This window comes from Muscardinus avellanarius, assembly GCF_963383645.1.
Source record: "Muscardinus avellanarius genome assembly, chromosome: 16".
Classification (NCBI taxonomy): Eukaryota; Metazoa; Chordata; class Mammalia; order Rodentia; family Gliridae; genus Muscardinus; species Muscardinus avellanarius.
The window spans coordinates 74,257,581-74,281,296 of record NC_137802.1 but is presented as its reverse complement, the minus strand read 5'-3'; the positions used below and the strand labels follow the sequence as shown (position 1 = coordinate 74,281,296).

The following is a 23,716-nucleotide window of genomic DNA, read 5'->3' as shown; positions in this document are numbered from 1 at the left end:
GGTTGGTCCTTGAAGCACAGAGGGCTGTCTAGCCAGAGAGCACCAGCGGAGAAACCAGAGTCCTCCAGCGGGAGACTACTTGAGAGTGACCCCAGGGCGCCCCAACGCACCCACAGCTCTAGTCTAGCCTCAAACGCAAGCACGCTCCATACCGGTGTGGCCTGCAGGCCCTCTTTGTTTGATGCAGATACACACAAGGTGTTTGAATGATGGGGTTGCTCGTGCCTTTATTTAAACCCTCACACGAGCCGGGCATGGTGGGCACGCTTGTGATCCCCGCGCTTGGGAGGCAGAGACAGGAGGATCGCGCAGGTTCGAAGCCAGCCGCGCGCGCTGGCTTAGGAGACCCTGTTTCCAAATAAAAATGTAAAAATAGGTCTGGGAGTGTAGCCCGGAGGTAGAAGGGCTTCCAGGAACCCCAATACCACCAAAAAAAAAAACCCTCACATGAGCAGAGCCCTCTTCTGTCCCTGCCCCCGCCTGGCTGCAAGCCCGCGGAGGTGGCCCGGCAGGCATGGAGGGTATGTGGGGCCGGCGGGTGGGGACTGGCTGAAGGAGGAATGACCACAGGGCTGGACGTGGAGCTCCGCCTTTATTTAACTAAACAAACCACGAGGGGACAGGAATTAGACAAACTGCACAAACGGGCAACAGTGGCAACCAGTCTCCGCCCTGCAGAGCAGAGCAAGGGCGGCTCCAGTGTTCCTCGGTGTCCCCCACACCGCCAGGGAAGAGCCAGGCCTGGTCCTATGACCTGCTCCCCAAGTCACACACGCACGCCAGGCCAGCATCGCTTTCCAGTTAGTGCCAGCCAACCAAGGGGAATTCAACACTGGGTACGAAAGCTCACGCCACTTCCCTGAGGCCACAGCACCCTCGCTCCAGCCCCCACGCTCCCTCCATAAAGGGCCGCCCAGTCTCCCAGGTGGGCCAGGCTCTCTCCAGGAAGGGGAGGTCACAGTGAGGCCTCTCCTCGCTGGCCCCGTGCGCAGGCACCCACACAGTACCTGGTTCCATTCTCTACCAATGCACAGCTTCTGCTGCAGGTCTTGCTCTGGGGCAAGCCCTCCAAGTTCACCAACACCTGCCAGCCCCAGGCCTGCAGAATACAGCCTGGGGCTATATTCTGCCCATAGAAGAAACAGAGCGGGCCCCCACAGAGACCCCTACAGGCCCAGCAGCGAGCCCTCAGCCTCGCTAGGGCCCAGCGGGCAGGTGGTGCCTCCTCCATCACCTCAGGCCTCCTGGTGGTACAAGTCTGTGTTCATAGAGACCTGCTGTGGAGAAGGGGGCTATGGCCAGTGTGTACAGGGAATAAGATGTTGGAACCTCCAGGGCAGGGCCTGGGTCCAGTCATCCTCTTTGGGGCCCAGGACCACTGCATCCTGAGGCTCCAGATCCGTGGGCGCCAAGAGGTACTTCAGGTCCCCCTGTTTGGGCTGCACGGGGCTCTGCCCGCTGGCCTCCGGCCCCAGCCCGGCCTGCACAGGCCCCTCCTCCAGCTCCAAGTCCCAGTCCTCCTCTTCCCAGTCATCCGAGTCCTCCTCTTCCTCCTCCCAGCCCTCCGCTTCCTCCTCTTCCGTCTCCAGCGTATCTTTCAGGTCCAGAAACGCCACCTTGAAGCAGGGGAAGCAGAGCCTCAGGGGCTCCCCGTGCTGGAGCTCGTACATCCAGGCCGCGTACAGGTAGGTCATGCCCTCTCTCAGGCGGCGCACGCTGACCGGGGGGCACATGGCCACCTCCTGCCTCCTGTGGGTGGGTGGGCGGCGAGGGCACACGCACTGGGGACCTCGGGGGTCAGGCCGGGGAGCTGGGGAGCCGAGGGAGGAGGGTGAGGAGGGCAGTCTTGTTCAGGGTCTTGGGGTGGGTGGAAGAACTGTGTCCCAATTCAGCAGGGGCCTGTGGAAGTTGGGAGGTCTGGGCTTCCGGAAGTTTCTTCAGCTGCGCAGCTGGTCCTGTGGGGGGGTGGGGAGCTGGAAAGGTGAAGTGGGGTTAGCACCTCTGGTGGGCACGGTGCCTGGGTCAGCAGCATGGCTGGTTGGAGGTGTCTGGGTTCAGGCCGGGCCCTGGGGTGGACTCCACTCAGCTTGTACAGCCCGAACCCTGCGGTCCTTGACCACCCACCAGCCTCCCAGGGTCTCATCAGTCTCCCCGACTCCCACAGGAAGCCCCCCACCCTGTGAGCCTGAGCTACTGAATGGGGGAGCCAGACAGAAGCAGCAGTCAGGACCCTCCCCTGCTGGAGCTGACCCCAAGCACAGATGGCCCAGGTGGGCTCCAGCCTCCAGTGCCCAGCGGCTCCAGGCCGTCCCCGCCGACCAGCCCCTCACCATCAGAGCCTCTTCTCCCAGCTGGGCAGGGTAGAGAGGAGCTCAGCCCACCTGGGCTTTTATAGGGCACTCCCATGGTGCCCTGGGCTCATCTGAATTATCTCCCAGGAGTCCCTGCTCCAGGAAGTGAATGTGCTGAGTCACTCTAGCCAGGAGCCATCTGCAAAGCACCTGGGTGCTGCCCAGGACCATGCAGGAGCTGGGTCAGGAGAGGAGCCTGGGCCTGGGGCCACTGGCCCTGTGAAGGCAGCAAACCTGTTCCCAACTGGATTTTTAAAGTGCATTTCCCTGCCGGGCGTGGTGGCACACGCTTGTCATCCCAGCACTTGGGAGGCTGAGACAGGAGGATCACGCAGGCTTGGAGCCAGCCTCGGCTACTTAGTGAGGCTCTCAGCAACTTAGTGAGACCCTGTTTCCAAATAAAATATAAAATAGGGGTAGAAAGCCCTTGGGTTCCACCCCCAGTACCAAAAAAAAAAAAAAAAGTGGGTTTTCCTTCACTGTGCTTTTAGTCTTTGTGAGTTTCTGATCAGTGCTCAATTAACTAAATTTCCAGCACATTTCCCTTTTTTGGCTCAACCTCCTGCTTTTTAAACAAAGACTCTTTATTTTTTTACTTTTTTCTGTGGTGCTGGGGGTTGGGTGCAAGGGCATGTGCCTCTGAGTTACAGCCAAGTCCTTTTTTTTTTTTTTTTTTCGAAAATAGACAGGATCTCATTAACTTAGTGATAGCCTCACCAAGTTGCTAAGGTTGGCCTTTAAACTGAACCTCCTGTCTCAGCCTCCTAAGCACTGGGATTAGAGATGTTCACTACCAGGCCTGGCCACAGAGACGGACGTTCTTTCTTTCTTTCTTCCTTTCTTCCTTTCTTCCTTCCTTCCTTTCTTTCTTTCTTTCTTCAGTACTGGGGATGGAACCCAAGGGCACTGTACCTCCAAGCTACAAATCTAGCCTTATTATTATTATTATTTGGTGGTACTGGGGTTCCTGGAAGCCCTTCTACCTCCGGGCTACACTCCCAGACCTATTTTATATTTTTATTTGGAAACAGGGTCTCTTAAGCCAGCACGGCTGGCTTCGAACCTGCGCGACCCTCCTGTCTCTGCCTCCCAAGCGCGGGGATTACAAGCGTGCGCCACCACGCCCAGTGTGTAGCCCTACATTTTAGTCTTTTTATTTTTGAAACAGGGTCTCCATAAGTTGTGAAGGGCCTTGATAAGTAGCTGAGGCAGTCCGCAAACTGTGGTCCTCTGGTCTCTGCCTCCAAAATACTGAAATTACAAGCCTGTTCCACTAGGCCAGGCTTTAGACACTCTTTTTCCTTTTTTTTTCCTTTTTTTGTGGTACTGAGGGTAGAACACAGAGGACTTTCTACCTCTAGGCTATACTCCCAGACCTATTTTATACTTGATTTAGAAACAGGGTCTCACTAAGTTGCTGAGAGCCTCACTAAGTAGCTGAGGCTGGCTTCGAACCTGTGCGAGCCTCCTGTCTCAGCCTCCCAAGCGCGGGGATTACAAGCGTGCGCCACCACGCCCCGCTATTTAGAGACTCTTTTTCAGTGAATATTTTTGCAGAGGTGTAATTTTGGGAGTCGTTTCACTCATAACAACATAGATAGAAGCTAGAAGTTACCAGCACCGACTCCTACCCGGGGTCCCCTCCTGTTATCCCCTCCCCTTCAGCACCCAACCCCCCACATACACACATGAGGTGGCTTATTGTTAGGATCCATGTTCTCCACCAGCCCTGCATGGATGTGAGTTCTCATCCCTGCCCTCCCTCACTGAGGTGGGTTCTCATCCCCATCCTCCCTCACTGAGGTGGGTTCTCATCCCCGCCCATCCCTCACTGAGGTGAGTCCTCATCCCACCCTCCCTCACTGAGGTGAGTCCTCACCTCCTATCCTCCCTCACTGAGGTGAGTTCTCATCCCCGCCCTCCCTCACTGAGGTGGGTTCTCATTCCTATCCTCCCTCACTGAGGTGAGTTCTCATCCCCATCCTCCCTCACTGAGGTAGGTTCTCATCCCCATCCTCCCTCACTGAGGTGGGTTCTCATCTCCATCCCCCATCATTGAGGTGAGTCTTCATCCCCGCCCTCCCTCACTGAGGTGAGTCCTCATCTCCAATCCTCCCTCACTGAGGTGAGTCCTCATCCCCCATCCTCCCTCACTGAGGTGAGTTCTCATCCCCGCCCTCCCTCACAGAGGTGAGTCCTCATCTCCAATCCTCCCTCACTAAGGTGAGTCCTCATCTCCAATCCTCCCTCACTGAGGTGAGTTCTCATCCCAGCCCTCCCTCACTGAGGTGAGTCCTCATCCCCATCCTCCCTCACAGAGGTGAGTTCTCATCCCCACTCTCCCTCACTGAGGTGAGTCCTCATCCCCGCCCTCCCTCACTGAGGTGAGTCCTCATCCCCATCCTCCCTCACTGAGGGTGAGTTCTCATCCCAGCCCTCCCTCAATGAGGTGAGTTCTCATCCCCGCACTCCCTCACTGGGGTGAGTCCTCATCCCCGCCCTCCCTCACTGAGGTGAGTCCTCATCCCCATCCTCCCTCACTGAGGTGAGTCCTCATCCCCATCCTCCCTCACTGAGGTGAGTCCTCATCCCCGCCCTCCCTCACTGAGGTGAGTCCTCATCCCCATCCTCCCTCACTGAGGTGAGTCCTCATCCCCGCCCTCCCTCACTGAGGTGAGTCCTCATCTCCAATCCTCCCTCTCTGAGGTGAGTTCTCATCCCAGCCCTCCCTCACTGAGGTGAGTCCTCATCTCCAATCCTCCCTCAATGAGGTGAGTCCTCATCCCCGCACTTCCTCACTGAGGTGAGTCCTCATCCCCGCCCTCCCTCACTGAGGTGAGTCCTCATCTCCAATCCTCCCTCACTGAGGTGAGTCCTCATCCCCCATCCTCCCTCACTGAGGTGAGTTCTCATCCCCGCCCTCCCTCACTGAGGTGAGTCCTCATCTCCAATCCTCCCTCACTAAGGTGAGTCCTCATCTCCAATCCTCCCTCACTGAGGTGAGTTCTCATCCCAGCCCTCCCTCACTGAGGTGAGTCCTCATCCCCATCCTCCCTCACTGAGGTGAGTTCTCATCCCCGCTCTCCCTCACTGAGGTGAGTCCTCATCCCCGCCCTCCCTCACTGAGGTGAGTCCTCATCCCCATCCTCCCTCACTGAGGGTGAGTTCTCATCCCAGCCCTCCCTCAATGAGGTGAGTTCTCATCCCCGGACTCCTTCACTGGGTGAGTCCTCATCCCCGCCCTCCCTCACTGAGGTGAGTCCTCATCCCCGCCCTCCCTCACTGAGGTGAGTCCTCATCCCCATCCTCCCTCACTGAGGTGAGTCCTCATCCCCATCCTCCCTCACTGAGGTGAGTCCTCATCCCCGCCCTCCCTCACTGAGGTGAGTCCTCATCCCCATCCTCCCTCACTGAGGTGAGTTCTCATCCCCGCCCTCCCTCACTGAGGTGAGTCCTCATCCCCGCCCTCCCTCACTGAGGTGAGTCCTCATCTCCAATCCTCCCTCACTGAGGTGAGTTCTCATCCCAGCCCTCCCTCACTGAGGTGAGTCCTCATCTCCAATCCTCCCTCACTGAGGTGAGTCCTCATCCCCGCACTTCCTCACTGAGGTGAGTCCTCATCCCCGCCCTCCCTCACTGAGGTGAGTCCTCATCTCCAATCCTCCCTCACTGAGGTGAGTTCTCATCCCCGCTCTCCCTCACTGAGGTGAGTCCTCATCCCCGCCCTCCCTCACTGAGGTGAGTCCTCATCCCCATCCTCCCTCACTGAGGGTGAGTTCTCATCCCAGCCCTCCCTCACTGAGGTGAGTCCTCATCTCCAATCCTCCCTCACTGAGGTGAGTTCTCATCCCAGCCCTCCCTCACTGAGGTGAGTCCTCATCTCCAATCCTCCCTCACTGAGGTGAGTCCTCATCCCCGCACTTCCTCACTGAGGTGAGTCCTCATCCCCGCCCTCCCTCACTGAGGTGAGTCCTCATCTCCAATCCTCCCTCACTGAGGTGAGTTCTCATCCCCGCTCTCCCTCACTGAGGTGAGTCCTCATCTCCAATCCTCCCTCACTGAGGTGAGTTCTCATCCCCATCCTCCCTCACTGAGGTGAGTCCTCATCCCCCATCCTCCCTCACTGAGGTGAGTTCTCATCCCCGCCCTCCCTCACTGAGGTGAGTCCTCATCTCCAATCCTCCCTCACTGAGGTGAGTTCTCATCCCCGCTCTCCCTCACTGAGGTGAGTCCTCATCCCCGCCCTCCCTCACTGAGGTGAGTCCTCATCCCCATCCTCCCTCACTGAGGGTGAGTTCTCATCCCAGCCCTCCCTCAATGAGGTGAGTTCTCATCCCCGCACTCCCTCACTGGGGTGAGTCCTCATCCCCGCCCTCCCTCACTGAGGTGAGTCCTCATCCCCATCCTCCCTCACTGAGGTGAGTCCTCATCTCCATCCTCCCTCACTGAGGTGAGTCCTCATCCCCATCCTCCCTCACTGAGGGTGAGTTCTCATCTCAGCCCTCCCTCAATGAGGTGAGTTCTCATCCCCGCACTCCCTCACTGAGGTGAGTCCTCATCCCCATCCTCCCTCACTGAGGTGAGTCCTCATCCCCATCCTCCCTCACTGAGGTGAGTCCTCATCCCCATCCTCCCTCACTGAAGTGAGGTCTCATCCCCGCCCTCCCTCACTGAAGTGGGTTCTCATCCCCATCCTCCCTCACTGAGGTGGGTTCTCATCCCCATCCTCCCTCAATGATGTGAGTTCTCATCCCCGCACTCGCTCACTGAGGTGAGTTCTCATCCCCACCCTCCCTCATTGAGGTGAGTTCTCATCCCTGCCCTTCCTCACTGAGGTGGGTTCCCATCCCCCATCCTCCCTCACTGAGGTGAGTCCTCATTCCCGCCCTCCCTCATTGAGGTGAGTTCTCATCCCCGCCCTTCCTCACTGAGGTGGGTTCTTATCCCTGCCCTTCCTCACTGAGGTGAGTTCTCATCCACGCCCTCCCTCACTGAGGTGAGTCCTCATCCCCATCCTTCCTCACTGAGGTAGGTTCTCATCCCCCATCCTTCCTCACTGAGGTGAGTTCTTATCCCCCATCCTCCCTCACTGAGGTGAGTTCTCATCCCCATCCTCCCTCACTGAGGTGGGTTCTCATCCCCATCCTCCCTCACTGAGGTGAGTTCTCATCCCCATCCTCCCTCACTGAGGTAGGTTCTCATCCCCATCCTCCCTCACTGAGGTAGGTTCTCATCCCCATCCTCCCTCACTGAGGTGGGTTCTCATCCCCATCCTCCCTCACTGAGGTGAGTTCTCATCCCCACCCTCCCTCATTGAGGTGAGTTCTCATGCCCGCCCTTCCTCACTGAGGTGAGTTCTCATCCCCCATCCTCCCTCACTGAGGTGAGTCCTCATTCCTGCCCTCCCTCATTGAGGTGAGTTCTCATCCCCGCCCTCCCTCATTGAGGTGAGTTCTCATCCCCGCCCTTCCTTACTGAGGTGGGTTCTCATCCCCGCCCTTCCTCACTGAGGTGAGTTCTCATCCCCGCCCTCCCTCATTGAGGTGAGTCCTCATCCCCATCCTTCCTTACTGAGGTGAGTTCTCATCCCCATCCTCCCTCATTGAGGTGAGTTCTCATGCCCGCCCTTCCTCACTGAGGTGAGTTCTCATCCCCGCCCTTCCTCACTGAGGTGAGTTCTCATTCCCATCCTCCCTCACTGAGGTGAGTTCTCATCCCCATCCTCCCTCACTGAGGTGAGTTCTCATGCCCGCCCTTCCTCACTGAGGTGAGTTCTCATCCCCGCCCTTCCTCACTGAGGTGAGTTCTCATTCTCATCCTCCCTCACTGAGGTAGGTTCTCATCCCCCACCCTCCCTCACTGAGCTGAGTTCTCATCCCCCATCCTCCCTCACTGAGGTGAGTCCTCATCCCCCACTCTCCCTCACTGAGGTGAATTCTCATCCCCGCCCTCCCTCACTGAGGTGAGTCCTCATCCCCGCCCTCCCTCACTGAGGTGAGTCCTCATCCCCACCCTCCCTCACTGAGGTGGGTTCTCATCCCTGCCCTTCCTCACTGAGGTGAGTTCTCATTCCCGCCCTCCCTCCCTGAGGTGAGTCCTCATCCCCGCCCTCCCTCCTTGAGGTGAGTCCTCATCCCCGCCCTCCCTCACTGAGGTGAGTCCTCATTCCCGCCCTCCCTCACTGAGGTGGGTTCTCATCCCCATCCTCCCTCACTGAGGTGAGTCCTCATCCCCGCCCTCCCTCACTGAGGTGAGTCCTCATCCCCACCCTCCCTCAATGATGTGAGTTCTCATCCCCGCCCTCCCTGCATAGATGTGAGTTCTCACTGCCCACACTTCCCTGCACCCAAAGGTGTCAGTTTGGGAATCTCGACGGAAAGTGTATTGCCTCATTTTCTGGAGGGAGGAACTCTGGGTTAGGGCTCGTTATTGTTCCTGGAGCTGCACCTCCAGTGTATCTTTTTTTTTTTTTTTTTTTGCGGCTCTGGGGATGGAACCCAGCGGCATTTGACCTCCGAGCTACAACCCCAACCCTATTTTTTATTCTTTATTTTGAAACAGGGTCTCACTGAGTTGAGGAGGGCCTCACTAAGTAGCTGAGGCTGTCTGCGAACCACAATCCTCCAGTCTCAGCCTCCCGAATGCTGAGATTACAAGCGTGCGCCACCACGCCTGGCTTGCATCTTATATTTTAATTTGGAGACAGTGTCGCTCAGTTGCTGAGGCTGGCCTCTCACCTGTGACTGCCTGTCTTCGCCCTGAGTGGCCTGCCACTTCCTGGAGCCTCTCCTTGGCTCCCTGCCCAGGCCCTGGAGTAAGACTACCTGTTCTCACTTTGCCCATTTCCTTCACAGCTGAGTGGCCTTTTTCTCTTCACTGTTGTAGTTCTTTATTAATCCTGGAATCTAGACCTTTGTTCATGAAATAAGCCATACCCCCTTCCTTAAGATAATAAGTCTTATCTTCCCCCTTTGTTTAGGATTTCTTTTGTCTTTTTGTTTGGTCAAAAAAAGGTGTCAGTCTTCTCCTATGACACCTTATTTCAGTATATTTTTAAATAGACCCCTCCTTTCCCAAAGCCACAGTATTATGCTCTCCTTTTTCCTCTCTTGTTCCTTTTCCCCCTCTTGATTTGGCAACGTCATTCATCTGGGTCTGCTTTGTGCATTTTACACGGGCAGGTATGCGTTCTTTCTTCCAAAGCCAAACGTCTCAGGGCAGTGTTCTGAGTCCCAGGAGTCTCCAGCCCCGAAAGCCTGGGGGAGGATGCATCTCCACAGTTTGACCCCGCTTATAAGAACATCAGGTGTGATCAACTGCTCTAGAGCGCACACAGCTGTGGTGAAAGGGGGCTGTTGGGGGGACCCCCTCAGGGCGGGGAGCCTCCGTGTCGCCTACAGCAGGTCTGCACCGTGGTCAGACATGGCCTCTCGTTTGCCGCCGGGCCACTGCGCGGGACTTGAAAACAAGCCGCAGAGATGCTCCCAGGGAGTCAGGTGGCGGGGCGAGCTCTTGCAGCTCCCCGCCTGCTCCAGCCTCCTGAGTCCTGTCCCTGTCCCGAGGCCCAGCCAGGTAAGTGCTGGGGGCAGGGGTCGTCCCGTCCCGGGCTGCCTCACAGGCCATCCACCCTCAGGCAAGTCCAGAGACTGGTCCAGAGGCAGGGCGCCTGCGGGAAAGGGAGCCATCGAACGCCCCCAGGACGGGGACTCACGGGGCCCCTCCACGTGTCTGCACTCTTCTGTTAGGATGCTCCCTGACCGAGAGACTGTCCTCGGAAGACGCCATGAAGCCTCATCTGCCACTGAAGGTACCAGGCGGCAGGAAGGGATCCCCAAGGGCCAAGGTGCAGCCCTACACCTGAGAGACCTCGCGGGGCGGCGAGCTTGAAAACCCCACTCAGTGGGAAGCGTGTGGCGGATACTAGTTCCCAGAGCAAGCCGCCATCGGCCAGAGCCCCTCTGCAGTGGCAGTGGGTTTGGCGGCAGGGCCCGGGCCGAGGTCACCTGAGCAGCAGAGGGGCTTCTCGGTGTTCTCTCCCACTGCAGCGCAGGGCCTTGAACTCCACCCGCCCGCGCCCTCCTGTCACCCCCAGGGCGGCCCGCTCCCCTGACCCACAGGCCTGCCCTGCATCCACTTAGTGGGAGTTCGTCCTGCCCTGTTGGTGCAAATGGACAGAAGGGTGCTGCGGTGTGGCTGCAGCTCCGCAGGGCGCCGTGACCCAGAGGCACAGGTTTCTGACCCACTTCTTTCGGGGTTCAGGCTCACCTCAAGACGTGAGTGCTTAGATGTCTTTTGATGTTTGACAATACAGAACCACAGAGGGCGTGGATCCTCTAAGCTGCCAACTCGCCGGCCGCAGGAGCAGTTCACGCTTTTTCTGCTCTGGACACCTGGAAACCTGCCACAAGGCTGTCTTCTCAGAGGCCACCACCCCACCCCTCATCGCCCGCTGAACAAGCACTCTGCTGAGCCAGCATGGTGGCACAGGCCTGCAATCCCAGTACTTGAGAGGCCGGCCGAGACAGGAGGATCACAGGTTCGAGGCCAGCCTCAGCAACTTAGCAGGACACTCTTTTTTGTTTCAAAATAAAAAAAGAAATAGAGTTAGTGGTGTATCTCAGAGGTAGAGTGCCCCTGGGTTCAATCTCCAGTACAAAACAAAAAAATAAACAGGAAAAAAACTTCAGCATACCCGTGGAAGCGACACGGGTACAGAGAGACTGACAACAGTGTCACCAGCAGATCACCACCACAATTCTGGAGGTCTGCAAGGGCGAGGAAGAAAATCAAAAGGCAGTGTCACAAGACGAGGCTATTCCACTGGGCTTGTGTTCACGGCGTGTGTGCTACGAAGTAGCCCCTATGGCTGGGCGTGGTGGCCACGCTTGTCATCCCCGCGCTTGGGAGGCAGAGACTGGAGGATCGCGCTGGCTTAAGAGACCCTGTTTCCACATAAAAAAAAGTTTAAAATAGGTCTGGGAGTGTAGCCCATAGGAGTGTATCCCGGAGGTAGAAGGGCTTCCAAGAACCCCAGTACCACCAAAAAAAAAAAAAATAAAAAGTAGCCTCTACATACTGAGAAGCAATTTCCACTACTGCCTCCCCCCACAGAAAGCCCCCCAAAGCCGGGTCCGCCCGGGGGCTGGAGAGGGCAAGAGGCCCTTCTGGGGAAGGGGTGGCTTGAGGTCAAGCCCTGCCGTGACCGCCGGAGATGAACAGTGAGGGACTGGCGTCAAGGCTGGCTCTAGGACAGAGGCCAGCCGAGGCGTGCAGGACAGAGTCCATGTGATCCAGAAGGTAAAAGCAAATCAAACGGGACAGTCACACACGCCGCGCATAGAACGTGAAAACGGAAACTCAAGACACTCGCTATTACTGCAGTGCAGCTGCCACGGCACTCCAATCGTCATGTCCTTACAGAGGTACGTGCCTCCGAGGAACGCGGGGCCGGCGCTGGAGCCGCTGGTGCCAGGATGGCGAGGAAGCAGGGACAGCGGCTCCGGGGACGACTTTCCGGTGAACCGACAGGCTCCCTTTTATGTCTCACTTGGAGTCTTTTAGTGTTAGAGAATTATTGCATGTCTTTGTCTTCATGGTTCTTTATTCCTTTTGGAAACATAACTCCAATGTATGGATCAATGTGGGGCAATTCAGCAGAAAAGAAAAAACCACCAACAACAAAAAACAGAATCCATCGTACAAAAATGAACCCGCAGGCAATTTTCAGAATACTTCTCCGAGTCCGCGGCTGTGTCCTCTCTCCTGGCCACCGACTCAAAGCTTTAGGCAGGGTCTCTCTGAGAATCTCTCTGCAGCGAATTTATGCCACCAAGACATAAAAGTGTTCATCTCCTTCTTTACTGCCTGCGGGGAGGAATGAGAGGGAACGTCCAATAAACATGTAACAGCCTCGCCGCGGAAACGCCTCGTGCCAGTGCTGAGAACAGAGGCCAGGGCTGAACTTCGCTTTGTAACGGGAAAGCAACCGCGTAAACGTTGATTTGGAATCCAAGGCCGAATATTCAGTAATCCTTCCTGGCCTCGATGGCTCTAGCAGACCTTGAGAAGTTCTGTCTGGTGGGTCACCTGGTTACCCAAACATACTTTTCCTTTTTATTGGGGTTGGATTCCAACTGGGCCATCTGCCAGCAGAAGCAAGCCCGCGTGGGTCTTGACGGCTTTCTGGCCAGATGGTTTCTCTGGACACTGCCGGTCAGCCTGAGGTCGGATTCCCAGAGGTGGGAAAGTGTTCCTGGATTCTGGGAACAGCGGCGGCCCAGGGAGGCTCTGAGCCTTGTCCTGAGGTTGCGGCCGGTCAGCAATGCTCTTGAGTCTCAGCCAACTTTCATGCCCCAGCCTTGGGGCTGCCGGGGCCCTCGCGGGCCAGGACCACCTCCTCTTCTCTGCCTCCTCTACCCACTTTTGGCTCCGGCTGCTGGATTTCTCCCCTCTGTCCAGTGTGAGAACTTGTGTGTGGATGCGGTAGGGATGGGACTTTAGACTTTTGGCAGGGTGGGCCCTCACGGGTCCCGCTGCACCCATCAGTGGCCTCCACAGCTAGAGAATGCCTAGCCCTTCCCTCCCTAGACACCCACAGTCTGCCTTGGGGTGGCCTCTCCTGTGCCTAGCAACCCAAGACCACGTGCACAGCATCCATCCCAGGGAGAGAGGGAAGTTCCCCTGGGTCCCACCTGCGGGGTGGGCGCTGTGGCCCTGGAAGCAAGGCAGGGCTTCTCTCAGTCCTCTGAGAGTCTCCTCCTGGCGAGACAGGGATTACCCTAGGGACAAGGGGCCAGTGCATTTGTGGGCCTTGGCTTGAGCCTGACAGCGAGCCCTGGAGGTTCTGCATGAGCCGGCGTGAGCCAGCGTCAGCTGGGCCTCGTTGGCCAGAGTGGCCGCGTTCTCTAACAGCTGCAGAAGCTCACCTTGGTGCAGAGGGAAATGCTGGAGCTGGGCACACCGATGGCCATTGGCACCCCACCCTGCGGACGACCGGGGACGGCTCCCTGCCTTCGTTCAGGGGGCCTGTTGTCTTCTTGCGGGAGCTGCGTCTGTCTCCATTCCTGAACAGGAACCCGGAAAACAGGGTCAGAAGGTCCCAGCGTCATCACCACTGGGCTAGGGTGAAGGCCCAGCCTCCATGTTTGTTTGTTTGTTTGTATGTTTGTTTATTGGTGGTACTGAGGGTGGAACCCAGAGGCTTTCTACCTCTGGGCTATACTCCCTAACCTATTTTATACTTTGTTTGGAAACAGGGTCTCACTAAGTTGCTGAGAGCCTCACTAAGTAACTGAGGCTGGCTTTGAACCTATGCGATCATCCTGGCTCAGCCTCCCAAGCGCGGGGATTACAAGCGTATGTCACCATGCCTGGCATCACATTTTGTATTTTACATGTAAAGGGGGACTTTTTGTTTTAGAAATTCCACTCAGGGTCTTTTCATTACATTTCACTGAAAGGGTAATAATAAAGTAAAAAGTGCAAGTGGTACTTCCAACCCGTCACCGGGATCCACGGCCAGCCCAGTGGCAGGCCATCCACCTCCCCGAGCCAGCCTCTCTGCCTTTGGCAATTTCAGGGGTTTCGCAATCAGCTTTGTCACGTGACCCCATAAAACTCTACCGGGACCTTGAGGCTGTGATGAACCCAAGATCAAGTGGGAGATGACATCTCCCAGGGGCCTGTTTCACAGGAGAGCAGGCCGGCCACCAGCGTTCTAGACACATCTGTGTCTTACGAAAGCTCCTGTAACATTCTCCACAGAGGTCTCGCGCTCTTTGGGGGCGGGGAGTACTGGAGACTAAACCTTGCCCCGTGCTCTACTGATCCCCCCTGACTCGGCCGCCTAGGTGGCCACCGGTCGCCCTCACTGGTCTACCTGGCTGGCCCTAGTTGGGAACTGTTCCAATACCTGTTGGTTTACAATACCTTTTACTACCTGGTAGTGAGAATTACCTCTAAATACTGTATTCTTCTTTATTTCAAAAAGAGGCTTCCTTAAATCTTCCCCTTCTTGTTTTCCTAGACCATTATTTTGCTGAAATTTCTCTTCCAACCCCCCAAACACCCCCAAAACCAAAAAGAGAACGTGCAAGGGCCAGAGCTGTGGCCCAGTAGTCGAGTGCATGCCCGGCATGCCGAAGGTTCCAGGTTCCATCTCAGTAGCCAACCTCCTCCCCACCCCAAAAAAAAACTTGAAAAGAAACTTTCATGACAGCTCATGACCCTAAACTGCTTTGTGAAATGCTAATTCCTTAACCTGGAAAAAAAAAAAACATGGCGACCCTGAAGACGCCCAGCTGAGGACACTGGAAATACTTCTCTTCCATAAAACGTTCCAGTCAACTAAAAACCTGCACGTGGGGCGACGGGCCCGAGTGGAGCAAAGCGAACGCCGCGCTCTCCTGGCTGCAGCCCGGGCCTCCCGGTCAGCCAGCTCCGGTGAGTCTCGGAGCTGTCCTCCCAGCAGGGACCGGCCGCGCCAGCTCAGGGCCTGGGAAGTTTCCGGGTGCCTGTAGGGAGACCACCATTCCCCTCCTCCACTCAAGGCCACGGCATCTGTCAGCCCCACAGTTCCCCACTCCTGCAGCCGCCCTGGCCACTGACCAGAGAAGACCCCTCCCCACGAGGGCAGCAAACTGGAGGCGAGTCCAGGCAGGTACCGGTGCCCTTGGCGCAGCCGGGTCTCTGCCCTGCCCGGCCTGGCCGGGGCGGTAGGCGCCCCTGCCCTGCGCCTGGCCTCGCCCTTTTACAGTATGAGATCCTCCTCCCCCCATTATCAGGTAAGATGCGGAGTCCTGTGTCTGGGCCGGAACCTGAGCGCGGGGCCCTCCTGCCATGGTAACCCAGCCCCGTCCTTCGATGCCTGAGTGTGGGTAAATTGCTCTATTTCTCCTCTGGGCACACAAAGGCTGGGTCGTTCACTGTGAACCTAAGCTGGCAAGAAAAATCACCCGTGCCCTTTGACTTCCCCTCCAGGTTCATAGGCAAGCCAAGTCTATCTTGTGGGTCTGAACACACTAACCCATGAAATACGCACAGAACTCTCTCCTGAGAAGCGGTTCTGGCCTGGAGTTCTAGACTGTCCCAGCCTTTCTGATTCTGAGTCAGCCCTCTGGGTGGTGGCCTGAATCTGCCCCCAAGTGGTCAGGCGAGTGGAAGTCATCACTGGCCTCGCCGCCCCTGGAAGGTTAACTTCAGCCTTTTGAGCATCGATCGTCTGAGTTTCCTGTTTAATATGATCTGATATTTTTTCCTGGAATCCAAACACAAACATCGTTATTTTTACACAAGTATATCCTCTACCAAGAGTCACTGATGGAGGAGAAACTTTAAGACCTGGGGAATAGGCTGAATGTGTAAATGAGTTCACCAGTGTGAGGAAAAACATTAAGAGAAGGAAGGAAATCCTTTGGGGACGCATTCCTTTTTTTTTTGAAGATTTAAAGAAGTTTATTAAAAAGATAGAAATACAGAAAATAGAAATGCAGAAAATAGTTACAGCCCCATGCCAAAATGGCATGAGTGGGGAGGGTGGCCCGGGCCTACTCACCCCCCCCCCACGCCCATTTTGTTTTAAAGAGATTTTTTTTTTTTTTTTTTTTTTTTTGCGGGTCTGGGGATGGAACCCAGGAGCTTTTGACTCCAAGCTACACCCCAGCCCTATTTTTTTATTCTTTATTTTGAAACAGGGTCTCACTAAGTTGCAGAGGGCCTCACTAAAAGCCTAGACTTCCCATGAGCCGCAATCCTCTGGTCTCAGCCTCCCGAGTTCTGGGATTACAAGTGTGCATCACCACACCTAGCAGAAGAGATTTTTTTTTAGGTACTGGAGAGGGAACCCAGGGACATCCTACCTCCAAGCTACACCTCCAGCCCTATATTTTATTTTTTATTTTGAAACAAGTTCTCACTATGTAGCTGAGGGTGTCAGCAAACTGCGATCCTCCTGTCTCAGCCTCCCAAATGCTGGGATTACAAGCATGCGCTACCACACCCGGCTCTTAGAAGAGATTTTTGAATTGAGGTTGATAATACGATTGTTTCTAGGTAGTGGCTGTTAAAGCATTGTTTAGGTTAAGGTCAGAGAACAGTGTTAATGAGGGCCATTAGCTGATGGCCTTCAGTCAGGGCATATTATCTATGAAACCAAGACATTAAACAAGCAGTCAGCATTTTAAAGCCATTTTTTTCTGTAAAGAAACAAGCCTAAATAAGAATGGTTATTATACTTTAAACAGATTCATTCCTGATTGGCAAGCATCCTGGAAGAGAAGAAGCCAATTTTTTTTTTTTTTTTCAGGTCTGGGGATGAAACCCCGGGGCATTTGACCTCCGAGCTACACCCCCTGCCCTATTTTTTATTCTTTATTTTGAAACCAGGTCTCACTGAGTTGCAGAGGGCCTCACTAAGTAGCTGAGGCTGTCCGCGAACCGCGATCCTCCAGGTCTCAGCCTCCCGAATGCTGGGATTACAAGCGTGCGCCACCGCACCCGGCAGAAGCCAATATTTTTTAATAAGATCATTTCCTATTTTTATCAGAAAATTCGAATGAACTCTTCACATGAACTGAAAAGTATTTAGATCCATTTTTGTTGTTACTGTTGTTGTTTTTAAGAGTACACATCTATTTACTTTTTTTTTTTTTTTTTTTTGCGGGTCTGGGGATGGAGCCCAGGGGCATTCGACCTCTGAGCTACACCCCCTGCCCTATTTTTTATTCTTTATTTTGAAGCCGGGTCTCCCTGAGTTGCAGAGGGCCTCACTAAGTAGCTGAGGCTGTCCTCGAACCGCGATCCTCCAGGTCTCAGCCTCCCGAATGCTGGGATTACAAGCGTGCGCCACCACGCCCGGCTAGTACACATCTATTTAAAGGCCAATTTGGTATAGACAGAACTACATTTTCACACGCAGACACAATTGAAAGTGAGCATCTTGCCCGGGCAGCTGTGTGCAAGCTCTCCGAGCGAGCAGAAGGCCCTGCAATGTACCAGGCAGAGTCACTGTGGTCTCGGGATTTTCAGTTCAACATACTTGTGTGTCTTAGGGCTTTACTATGGTAAACGTTAGGATGGAGGGTGGAGGGGGGGGGGAGCTCTGAGTGTGACAGCTGCGGCCCCTCCCTGCTGAAGCCTGTGCAGCACCTAGGCTCTGACTGCTTTTTACATTTTGGAAATTAATACTGGAGCAATTTTCCAATACTGGCACAAAAATGCAATCTATTAAGCCTATATAGCAGGGGGCCTGGCACAGGGTCCACCAGCCATGAACGACAATAACCAACTAGGTGGCCTCAAGGCAAATATGCATCAGACATAGCCACCGCTTACTTCTTAGAGAATCCCCTAAGTTTTATATCTTTATTGTTTTTAGAATAAATCTTTATTTTGCCGGATGTGGTGGCTCACGCTTGTAATCCCCGTGCCTGGGAGGCAGAGACAAGAGACCCTGTTTCCAAAAATAAAAAAGTATAAAATAGGTCTGGGAGTGTAGCCTGGAGGTAGAAGGGCTTCCAGAAACCCCAGTACCACCAAAAAAGAGAGAGAGAGAGAGAGAGAGAGAGAGAGAGAGAGAGAATAAACCTTTATTTTTTAATTTAAATCAGGGCCAAACTAGATAAAACAACTAGTTGTTTTTGTTTTTTATTTCAGGGAGCAGAGGTACGCAAGGAAGGGGCAAAAGATTCCCAATTAAAAGGGGTTAATTAAAGCCCAGTGTGGTGGGCACACTTGTGATCCCAGCCCTTGGGAGGCTGAGACAGGAGGATCGCAGGTTAAAGGCCAGCCTCAGCTACTGAGTGAGGCCCTCTGCAACTCAGTGAGACCCTGTCTCAAAATAAAGAATAAAAAATAGGGCTGAGGGTGTATGTTGGATGTAGAATGCTCCTGGGTTCCATCCCTGGTACCGCAAAAAAGAGGGGGTTAATTTATAGCTGGATGATATCATTTTAAGGATATCTTTAGTGAACTACTTTTTGTTATATATTGTTTTATATACCAGAAAGGGCAAGGATTTGAGCGTCCTGGTGACAGGGGATGCCCACACTTCTCCAGTAACAGCAACTGCTTACAAGCAGGCAGTTACTACAGGCTCTGATCTTCCAGAAGTGCGGAGAGCCCAAGTAGAAAAGATGGTTACTGGTACTTTCATTTCCTGACATCAGAATTGTTTCAAATTTTGTCCTACCTGATCCCACACCTCGGGATTCAATTGTCCCTCCTCGGGGAACCAAGGACAGGCTTCTGCAACTCAATCTAACAACTTCTCGACAGTCTGCTGACTGACCGAAGCTCTTTTTTCTTTTTGAGCAAGCAGCGAAACAAGTTAGAATAATGCGGCATGCGCGACAAGCCACCCCGCCGTGTTACTCGGCCACTGAGAGCGCCCTTCCAAGCTGGTCGTGACCTTCACAGCTGCTGGGATGCGAGGGACTCACCAAAAATCAAAAAACCCAGCCGTCATGGTACCTGTTCGGGCGCCACTTGCCGCAGAAGCTGTTGTTGAAATTAGAGCGGCGTGAACAACTCAGAGCCAGAATTATTAAAGGAATTATTAAAGGAATGCAGTGGGGAGAAGGCAAAGCCTTCTGCCCTCCTTCAACCAACGTCCTCCTTTTATTGAGGGTCAGAACAAAAATATCATAAAGACTTGATTAAACACAGGCACGAATTAACTTCAGGGGGGAAAAGCAGGCAGTCACAGGATGGATTTAGGGAGGGTTAGTCATGGGCTTAGTTTGTTTATTTATTTGTTTATTTGTTTGTTTGTTTGTTTGTTTGTTGGTGGTACTGGAAGTGGAACCCAGGGGCTTTCTACCTCCAGGCTATACTCCCAGACCTATTTTTTTTTTTAATTTGGAAACAGGGTCTCACTAAGTTGCTGAGAGCCTCACTAAGTAGCTGAGGCTGGCTTCGAACCTGTGCGATCCTCCTGTCTCACCTCCCAAGCGCGGGGATTATAAGCGTGCGCCACCACGCCCGGCGGTATGGGCATAATTTAGGGTGAAGAAAAGTAAGCACTTCGAGGTTTACACTGCTTGTTGGTGCCAACCAGTTCTTAGAAGACAGCCCAGAGTCGGGCCTCTTGGTGTTCACCCAGGTGAGGCGAAGACTTGGGCCCTGGAGGCTGCAGAGCAGCACCGATCACGGCTACATTCCTAACCGCCCAAGCTGGCAGCGGCCAAGACGCGCTTCAGAGTAAGGGCGCCATGGGAAAGGTCACGTCCTCGACGTGGGATCGGTGAGGACCTTGGCTTATGTGAAGGGAAAGAACTCAGCACATGCCAGTCATAGGCATACACAGAGCTTTACTTAGGAAAGTAAGAAATACACGTTCAAGGGAGAATGTAGGCCACCTCCAGAGGGAGAAAGAGACGCTTGTGGGGTCTCACAGCTCTTTCCTTACAGGAGACACCGTTGAGGAGTGGGCAAGGATGGCGGTCAGGTTCTTTTCAGAATTCTCAGGTTTCACCGGCTTGATGGTGCAGGCCTGCAATCCCAGTGCGTGGGAGCTGAGACAGGAGGATTGCAGGTTTGAGGACAGCCTCAGCAAGTAGTGAGATTCTCATCAACCTAGCGAGACCCTGTTTCCATAGAAGAAATAAAAATAGGGCTGGGGGTATAGTTTGGAAGTAACTGAGTTCAATCCCCAGTACCACTAAAATAAAAAATGATTTAAAAAAAAACCCCTCAGGTTTCTGACATCAGATTGAAGGATGCCAGCTGGGCTTGACCAAGTGTCATGATCTTTTAACAACATTCCTTCTAGATGTTTCTTATCAGTCCAAAACATGCTCTGCTGCTCACCAAGACACAGGTGAATAATTAACTGGGGGATCCTTTGTTTAGCAAACCTTTTAGAAACTTTAGGCCGAGGGACAGTGGGCTTAGGGTGAGGGGTGAGGGCCTCTTACCAACATGTGCTCAACATGTGCTCAACGGCAAGCAAAACATTAGGTCAAGATAAAGATCCAGCCGGGCGTGCTGGCGCACGCCTGTAATCCCAGCATTCGGGAGGCTGAGCCAGGAGGATCGCAGTTCAAGAACAGCCTCAGCTAGTTAGTGAGGCCCTCTGCAACTCAGTGATGACAGGCTTGAAGGAGGCAAGCAGCCAGTGAGGTATCAGAAAATCTGCTTTTAATCAGAAGAATCAAAAACTTAAAACCTCAGCACCTTCAGGGTTTGGAGCAAGGTCAGCCAGTCAGGAGAAGGGACCCACGAGCCACCCTCCTGGAGAGTTGCGCCTCCGAGTCCAGTCGGCCGGGTGAGTCGCCCACGTGGCTGGGCGGAAGTAGTCCTTTTAAGCCAGTACTTTGGGGGGTGGGACTAAGCGTGGGAACGCGATCCTCTCGATCCTCGCAGTCTCTGTAGTCTGCAGAGCGGCTCTCCACCCCCGCTGCGAGATCACCTCAGGGAGGGACACAACTTATCAAGTGAGACCGTGTTTCAAAACAAAAAAGAATAAAAAATAGGGCTGGGGGTGTAGCTCAGAGGTAGAATGCCCCCCGGGTTTCATCCCCAGTACCGCAAAAAAAAAAAGAAAAGAGAAAGGTCATCATGAAGTTTTTAGATTTAAAGCTGTAGTCTTTCTTCTCTTCTGTCTCATTTCTACCTATTTCTTTTACTTCGATCCTACCTCAAGAAAGGAAAGTACACGGTGGTATGTCCAATCAGTGAACTATTACTCTGCACTCAAAGGACACATGAGCTCGAGCAGGACCAGCAGGAAGCGATGGTGGAAAGGTCCACGATGCACCAGACCTGTTGTGCCACATCTGGAGAACAAAACTCCTGCGGAAGGTCAAAGGTGAGCAATGCCAGGCTGGGCGGGGTGGACGGGGACACGGGTATGCAGCCCGCCGGGCAACCTCTGTGCAGCGCCAGGCAGCCCAGCCCACAGAGCAGGCGGCCTGAGCCTGCAGCTGGACCCTAGGCACGCAGGTCCACTGATTGTTACAAATAAACCACTCTGGTGTGCAGATCGGCTTCAACTGTAACAAACTTCTCTTGTGCAAGTGGGTGTGGGGGCTGATCTTGGGAGCAGATGGTGCCTGGAACCCTCTGTACTTTCCCAGTAACCTTGTTGGGAACCCAAACTCCTCCAAAAATAAAGCCTGTATAAGTTTCATTGAAAAAGAGTCTTTGTTTAAAAAGCGTAAAGATGAACCACAAAGGGGAAACTTATTTAAAATGTAGCCAATTGATGACCAGTGATCAGTTTTTTAAATTCCCAAAGAACTTTTACTAAAGCCCCACGGAGGGCAGATGGGACAGGACTGTGCACGGGTGCTGTCCTGTAGGCGCCATCTTGGGGGCAGCTGCACGTGACTATGGAGGCCAGGATGACTCAGCACTTTCACTTCCTGGAACAGGGGCTTCTGGGAGCTATGCAGGCTAGCCCGGGGTAGTATGGGAGGGCCCTATATAAGGCTGGGTGGGCTGAGCTCCTCCTTTCCCTGCCTGCTCCTAGCGGAGGCTCTGTTGGTGAGGGGTTGGCTTGGTGGGGGAGTGGCCTGGGCTGGGGGACTGGAGGCTGCAGGCCACCTGGGCCATCTGCCCTCAAGGTCAACTCTGAGGGGGGGGTCCATTTTCTGAGCTCCCCTAATTGTGTAATTTAGGCTAACTGGGTATTGGGGTGCCGGAGGGTGTTGGGCTCATGAGACCCTGGGAGGCTAGTGGGGCGGCCAAGGGACCCCAGGGCCCGGCCTAAACCCCAACACCCCCAGCCATGCTGCTGACCCGGGCACTGTGCCCATCAGGGGTGCTAACCCCACTTCACCTTTCCAGCCCCCCCTCCCCTAGGACCAGCTGCGCAGCTGAAGAAACTTCCGGAAGCCCAGACCTCCCAACTTCCACAGGCCCCTGCTGAATTGGGACACAGTTCTTCCACCCACCCCAAGACCCTGAACAAGACTGCCCTCCTCACCCTCCTCCCTCGGCTCCCCAGCTCCCCGGCCTGACCCCCGAGGTCCCCAGTGCGTGTGCCCTCGCCGCCCACCCACCCACAGGAGGCAGGAGGTGGCCATGTGCCCCCCGGTCAGCGTGCGCCGCCTGAGAGAGGGCATGACCTACCTGTACGCGGCCTGGATGTACGAGCTCCAGCACGGGGAGCCCCTGAGGCTCTGCTTCCCCTGCTTCAAGGTGGCGTTTCTGGACCTGAAAGATACGCTGGAGACGGAGGACTGGGAAGAGGAGGACTGGGACTCGGAGCTGGAGGAGGGGCCGGGGGCCGGCGGGGGGCAGGGCCCCGCGCAGCCCACGCAGGGTGGCGTGGATGACCTCATCGACCTGGAGCCTCAGGACATAGTGCACCTGAGCCCTGAGGACGATGACTGGACCCAGGCCCTGCCCTGGAGGTTCCAGGCACTTCCCCCCTGCAGCCACTGGCCGAGGCCCCCTCCCCCCTGGCAGGTCTCTGTCAGCATGGACCTGTGCTATGGGGAGCCCATGGTCTTGGAGGTGGGCACCGTGTTCCGGGAGGACCCGAGGGAGGCCGAGGCTTGTCTGCTGGGCCTGCGGGTGGTCTCCATGGTAGCCTGCTCTGATGCTGTCTATCTGCAGAATATGGCTCCAGGCTGGGCCCTGAAGACTGGGGGCCAGCGCTGGAAGGTGCTCCTGGAGCCCGGGGAGGTGTGGGCAGTGAGGCTGCCGGGCCTGCCTCCACAGCACGACCTGCGGCGGTGGAAGCTGAGCGTCGTGGAGAGTGTGGAGCAGGGACCCATGCTGGTGCCCGCAGACTCGGCCTTGCAGAAGAGGGGCTTCACTGTGGTCTCCTACTTGCCCTGGAGCAAGATGGAGGCCGGGGTGGGGGCCGAGGCCCCTGCCCCTCAGTGCCCTACCCCAGGGCAGGCCCCCAGACCCCCAGAGTCCTGGGCCAGCGTGCCCAGGAGGTCTGGGGAGAGCCTGGCCCTCCTGGGAGACTGGGGCCTGGGGGAGAAGCCCTACTTCCTGCCCCTGGGCCCCGAGCTCCAGAGCTGAGGGACGGGGGCTCCAAGCCCTGGCTGCCCACGTCGCCATGGCCGGGGAGGGTCGGCACTTGCCATGTTTCACAGCCAGGGCTGCAGTTGGCAATGGGTGGGGACCTTCAGCTTGGGGAAGCGCGGGCAGGCCTCGGGCCTGCGTGGCCTTGGGCGGCTCAGAGGCAGCATGGATGTTTCCAGGTGTTTTCCCGTTGACTCTCTAGTTTGGATGTGACACTGGCCTGGGAGCACTGGCAGGGGTGCCTTGGGCAGGGCACAGCACCCTGCTCCGCCGAGGCAGGCCAGCACAAGGACGTCTGGACCCTCCCAGAGCACCCTGGGGTTGTGGGGCCTGCCTTTGCAGGGACCCTCTGGGCACCAGCAGCAGCACGGGTCTCCTCGGTGTGG

General features: G+C 55.2%; 2 protein-coding genes across 2 annotated transcripts; one reads left to right on the top strand and one right to left on the bottom strand.

The window, feature by feature from the left end:
* Positions 1-1,292: 1,292 nt before the first annotated feature.
* LOC308275821 (testis-expressed protein 19-like) lies at positions 1,293-1,733 on the bottom strand (the record flags this gene model as incomplete). The annotated part of the gene is made up of 1 exon (XM_080714174.1): positions 1,293-1,733. The coding sequence occupies one exon, from the start codon at positions 1,731-1,733 to the stop codon at positions 1,293-1,295; it is 441 nt and encodes a 146-aa protein (XP_080570300.1).
* A 20,640-nt stretch (positions 1,734-22,373) lies between these two features.
* LOC308275820 (testis-expressed protein 19.2-like) lies at positions 22,374-23,327 on the top strand (the record flags this gene model as incomplete). The annotated part of the gene is made up of 1 exon (XM_080714173.1): positions 22,374-23,327. The coding sequence occupies one exon, from the start codon at positions 22,374-22,376 to the stop codon at positions 23,325-23,327; it is 954 nt and encodes a 317-aa protein (XP_080570299.1).
* Between the last annotated feature and the right edge of the window lie 389 nt (positions 23,328-23,716).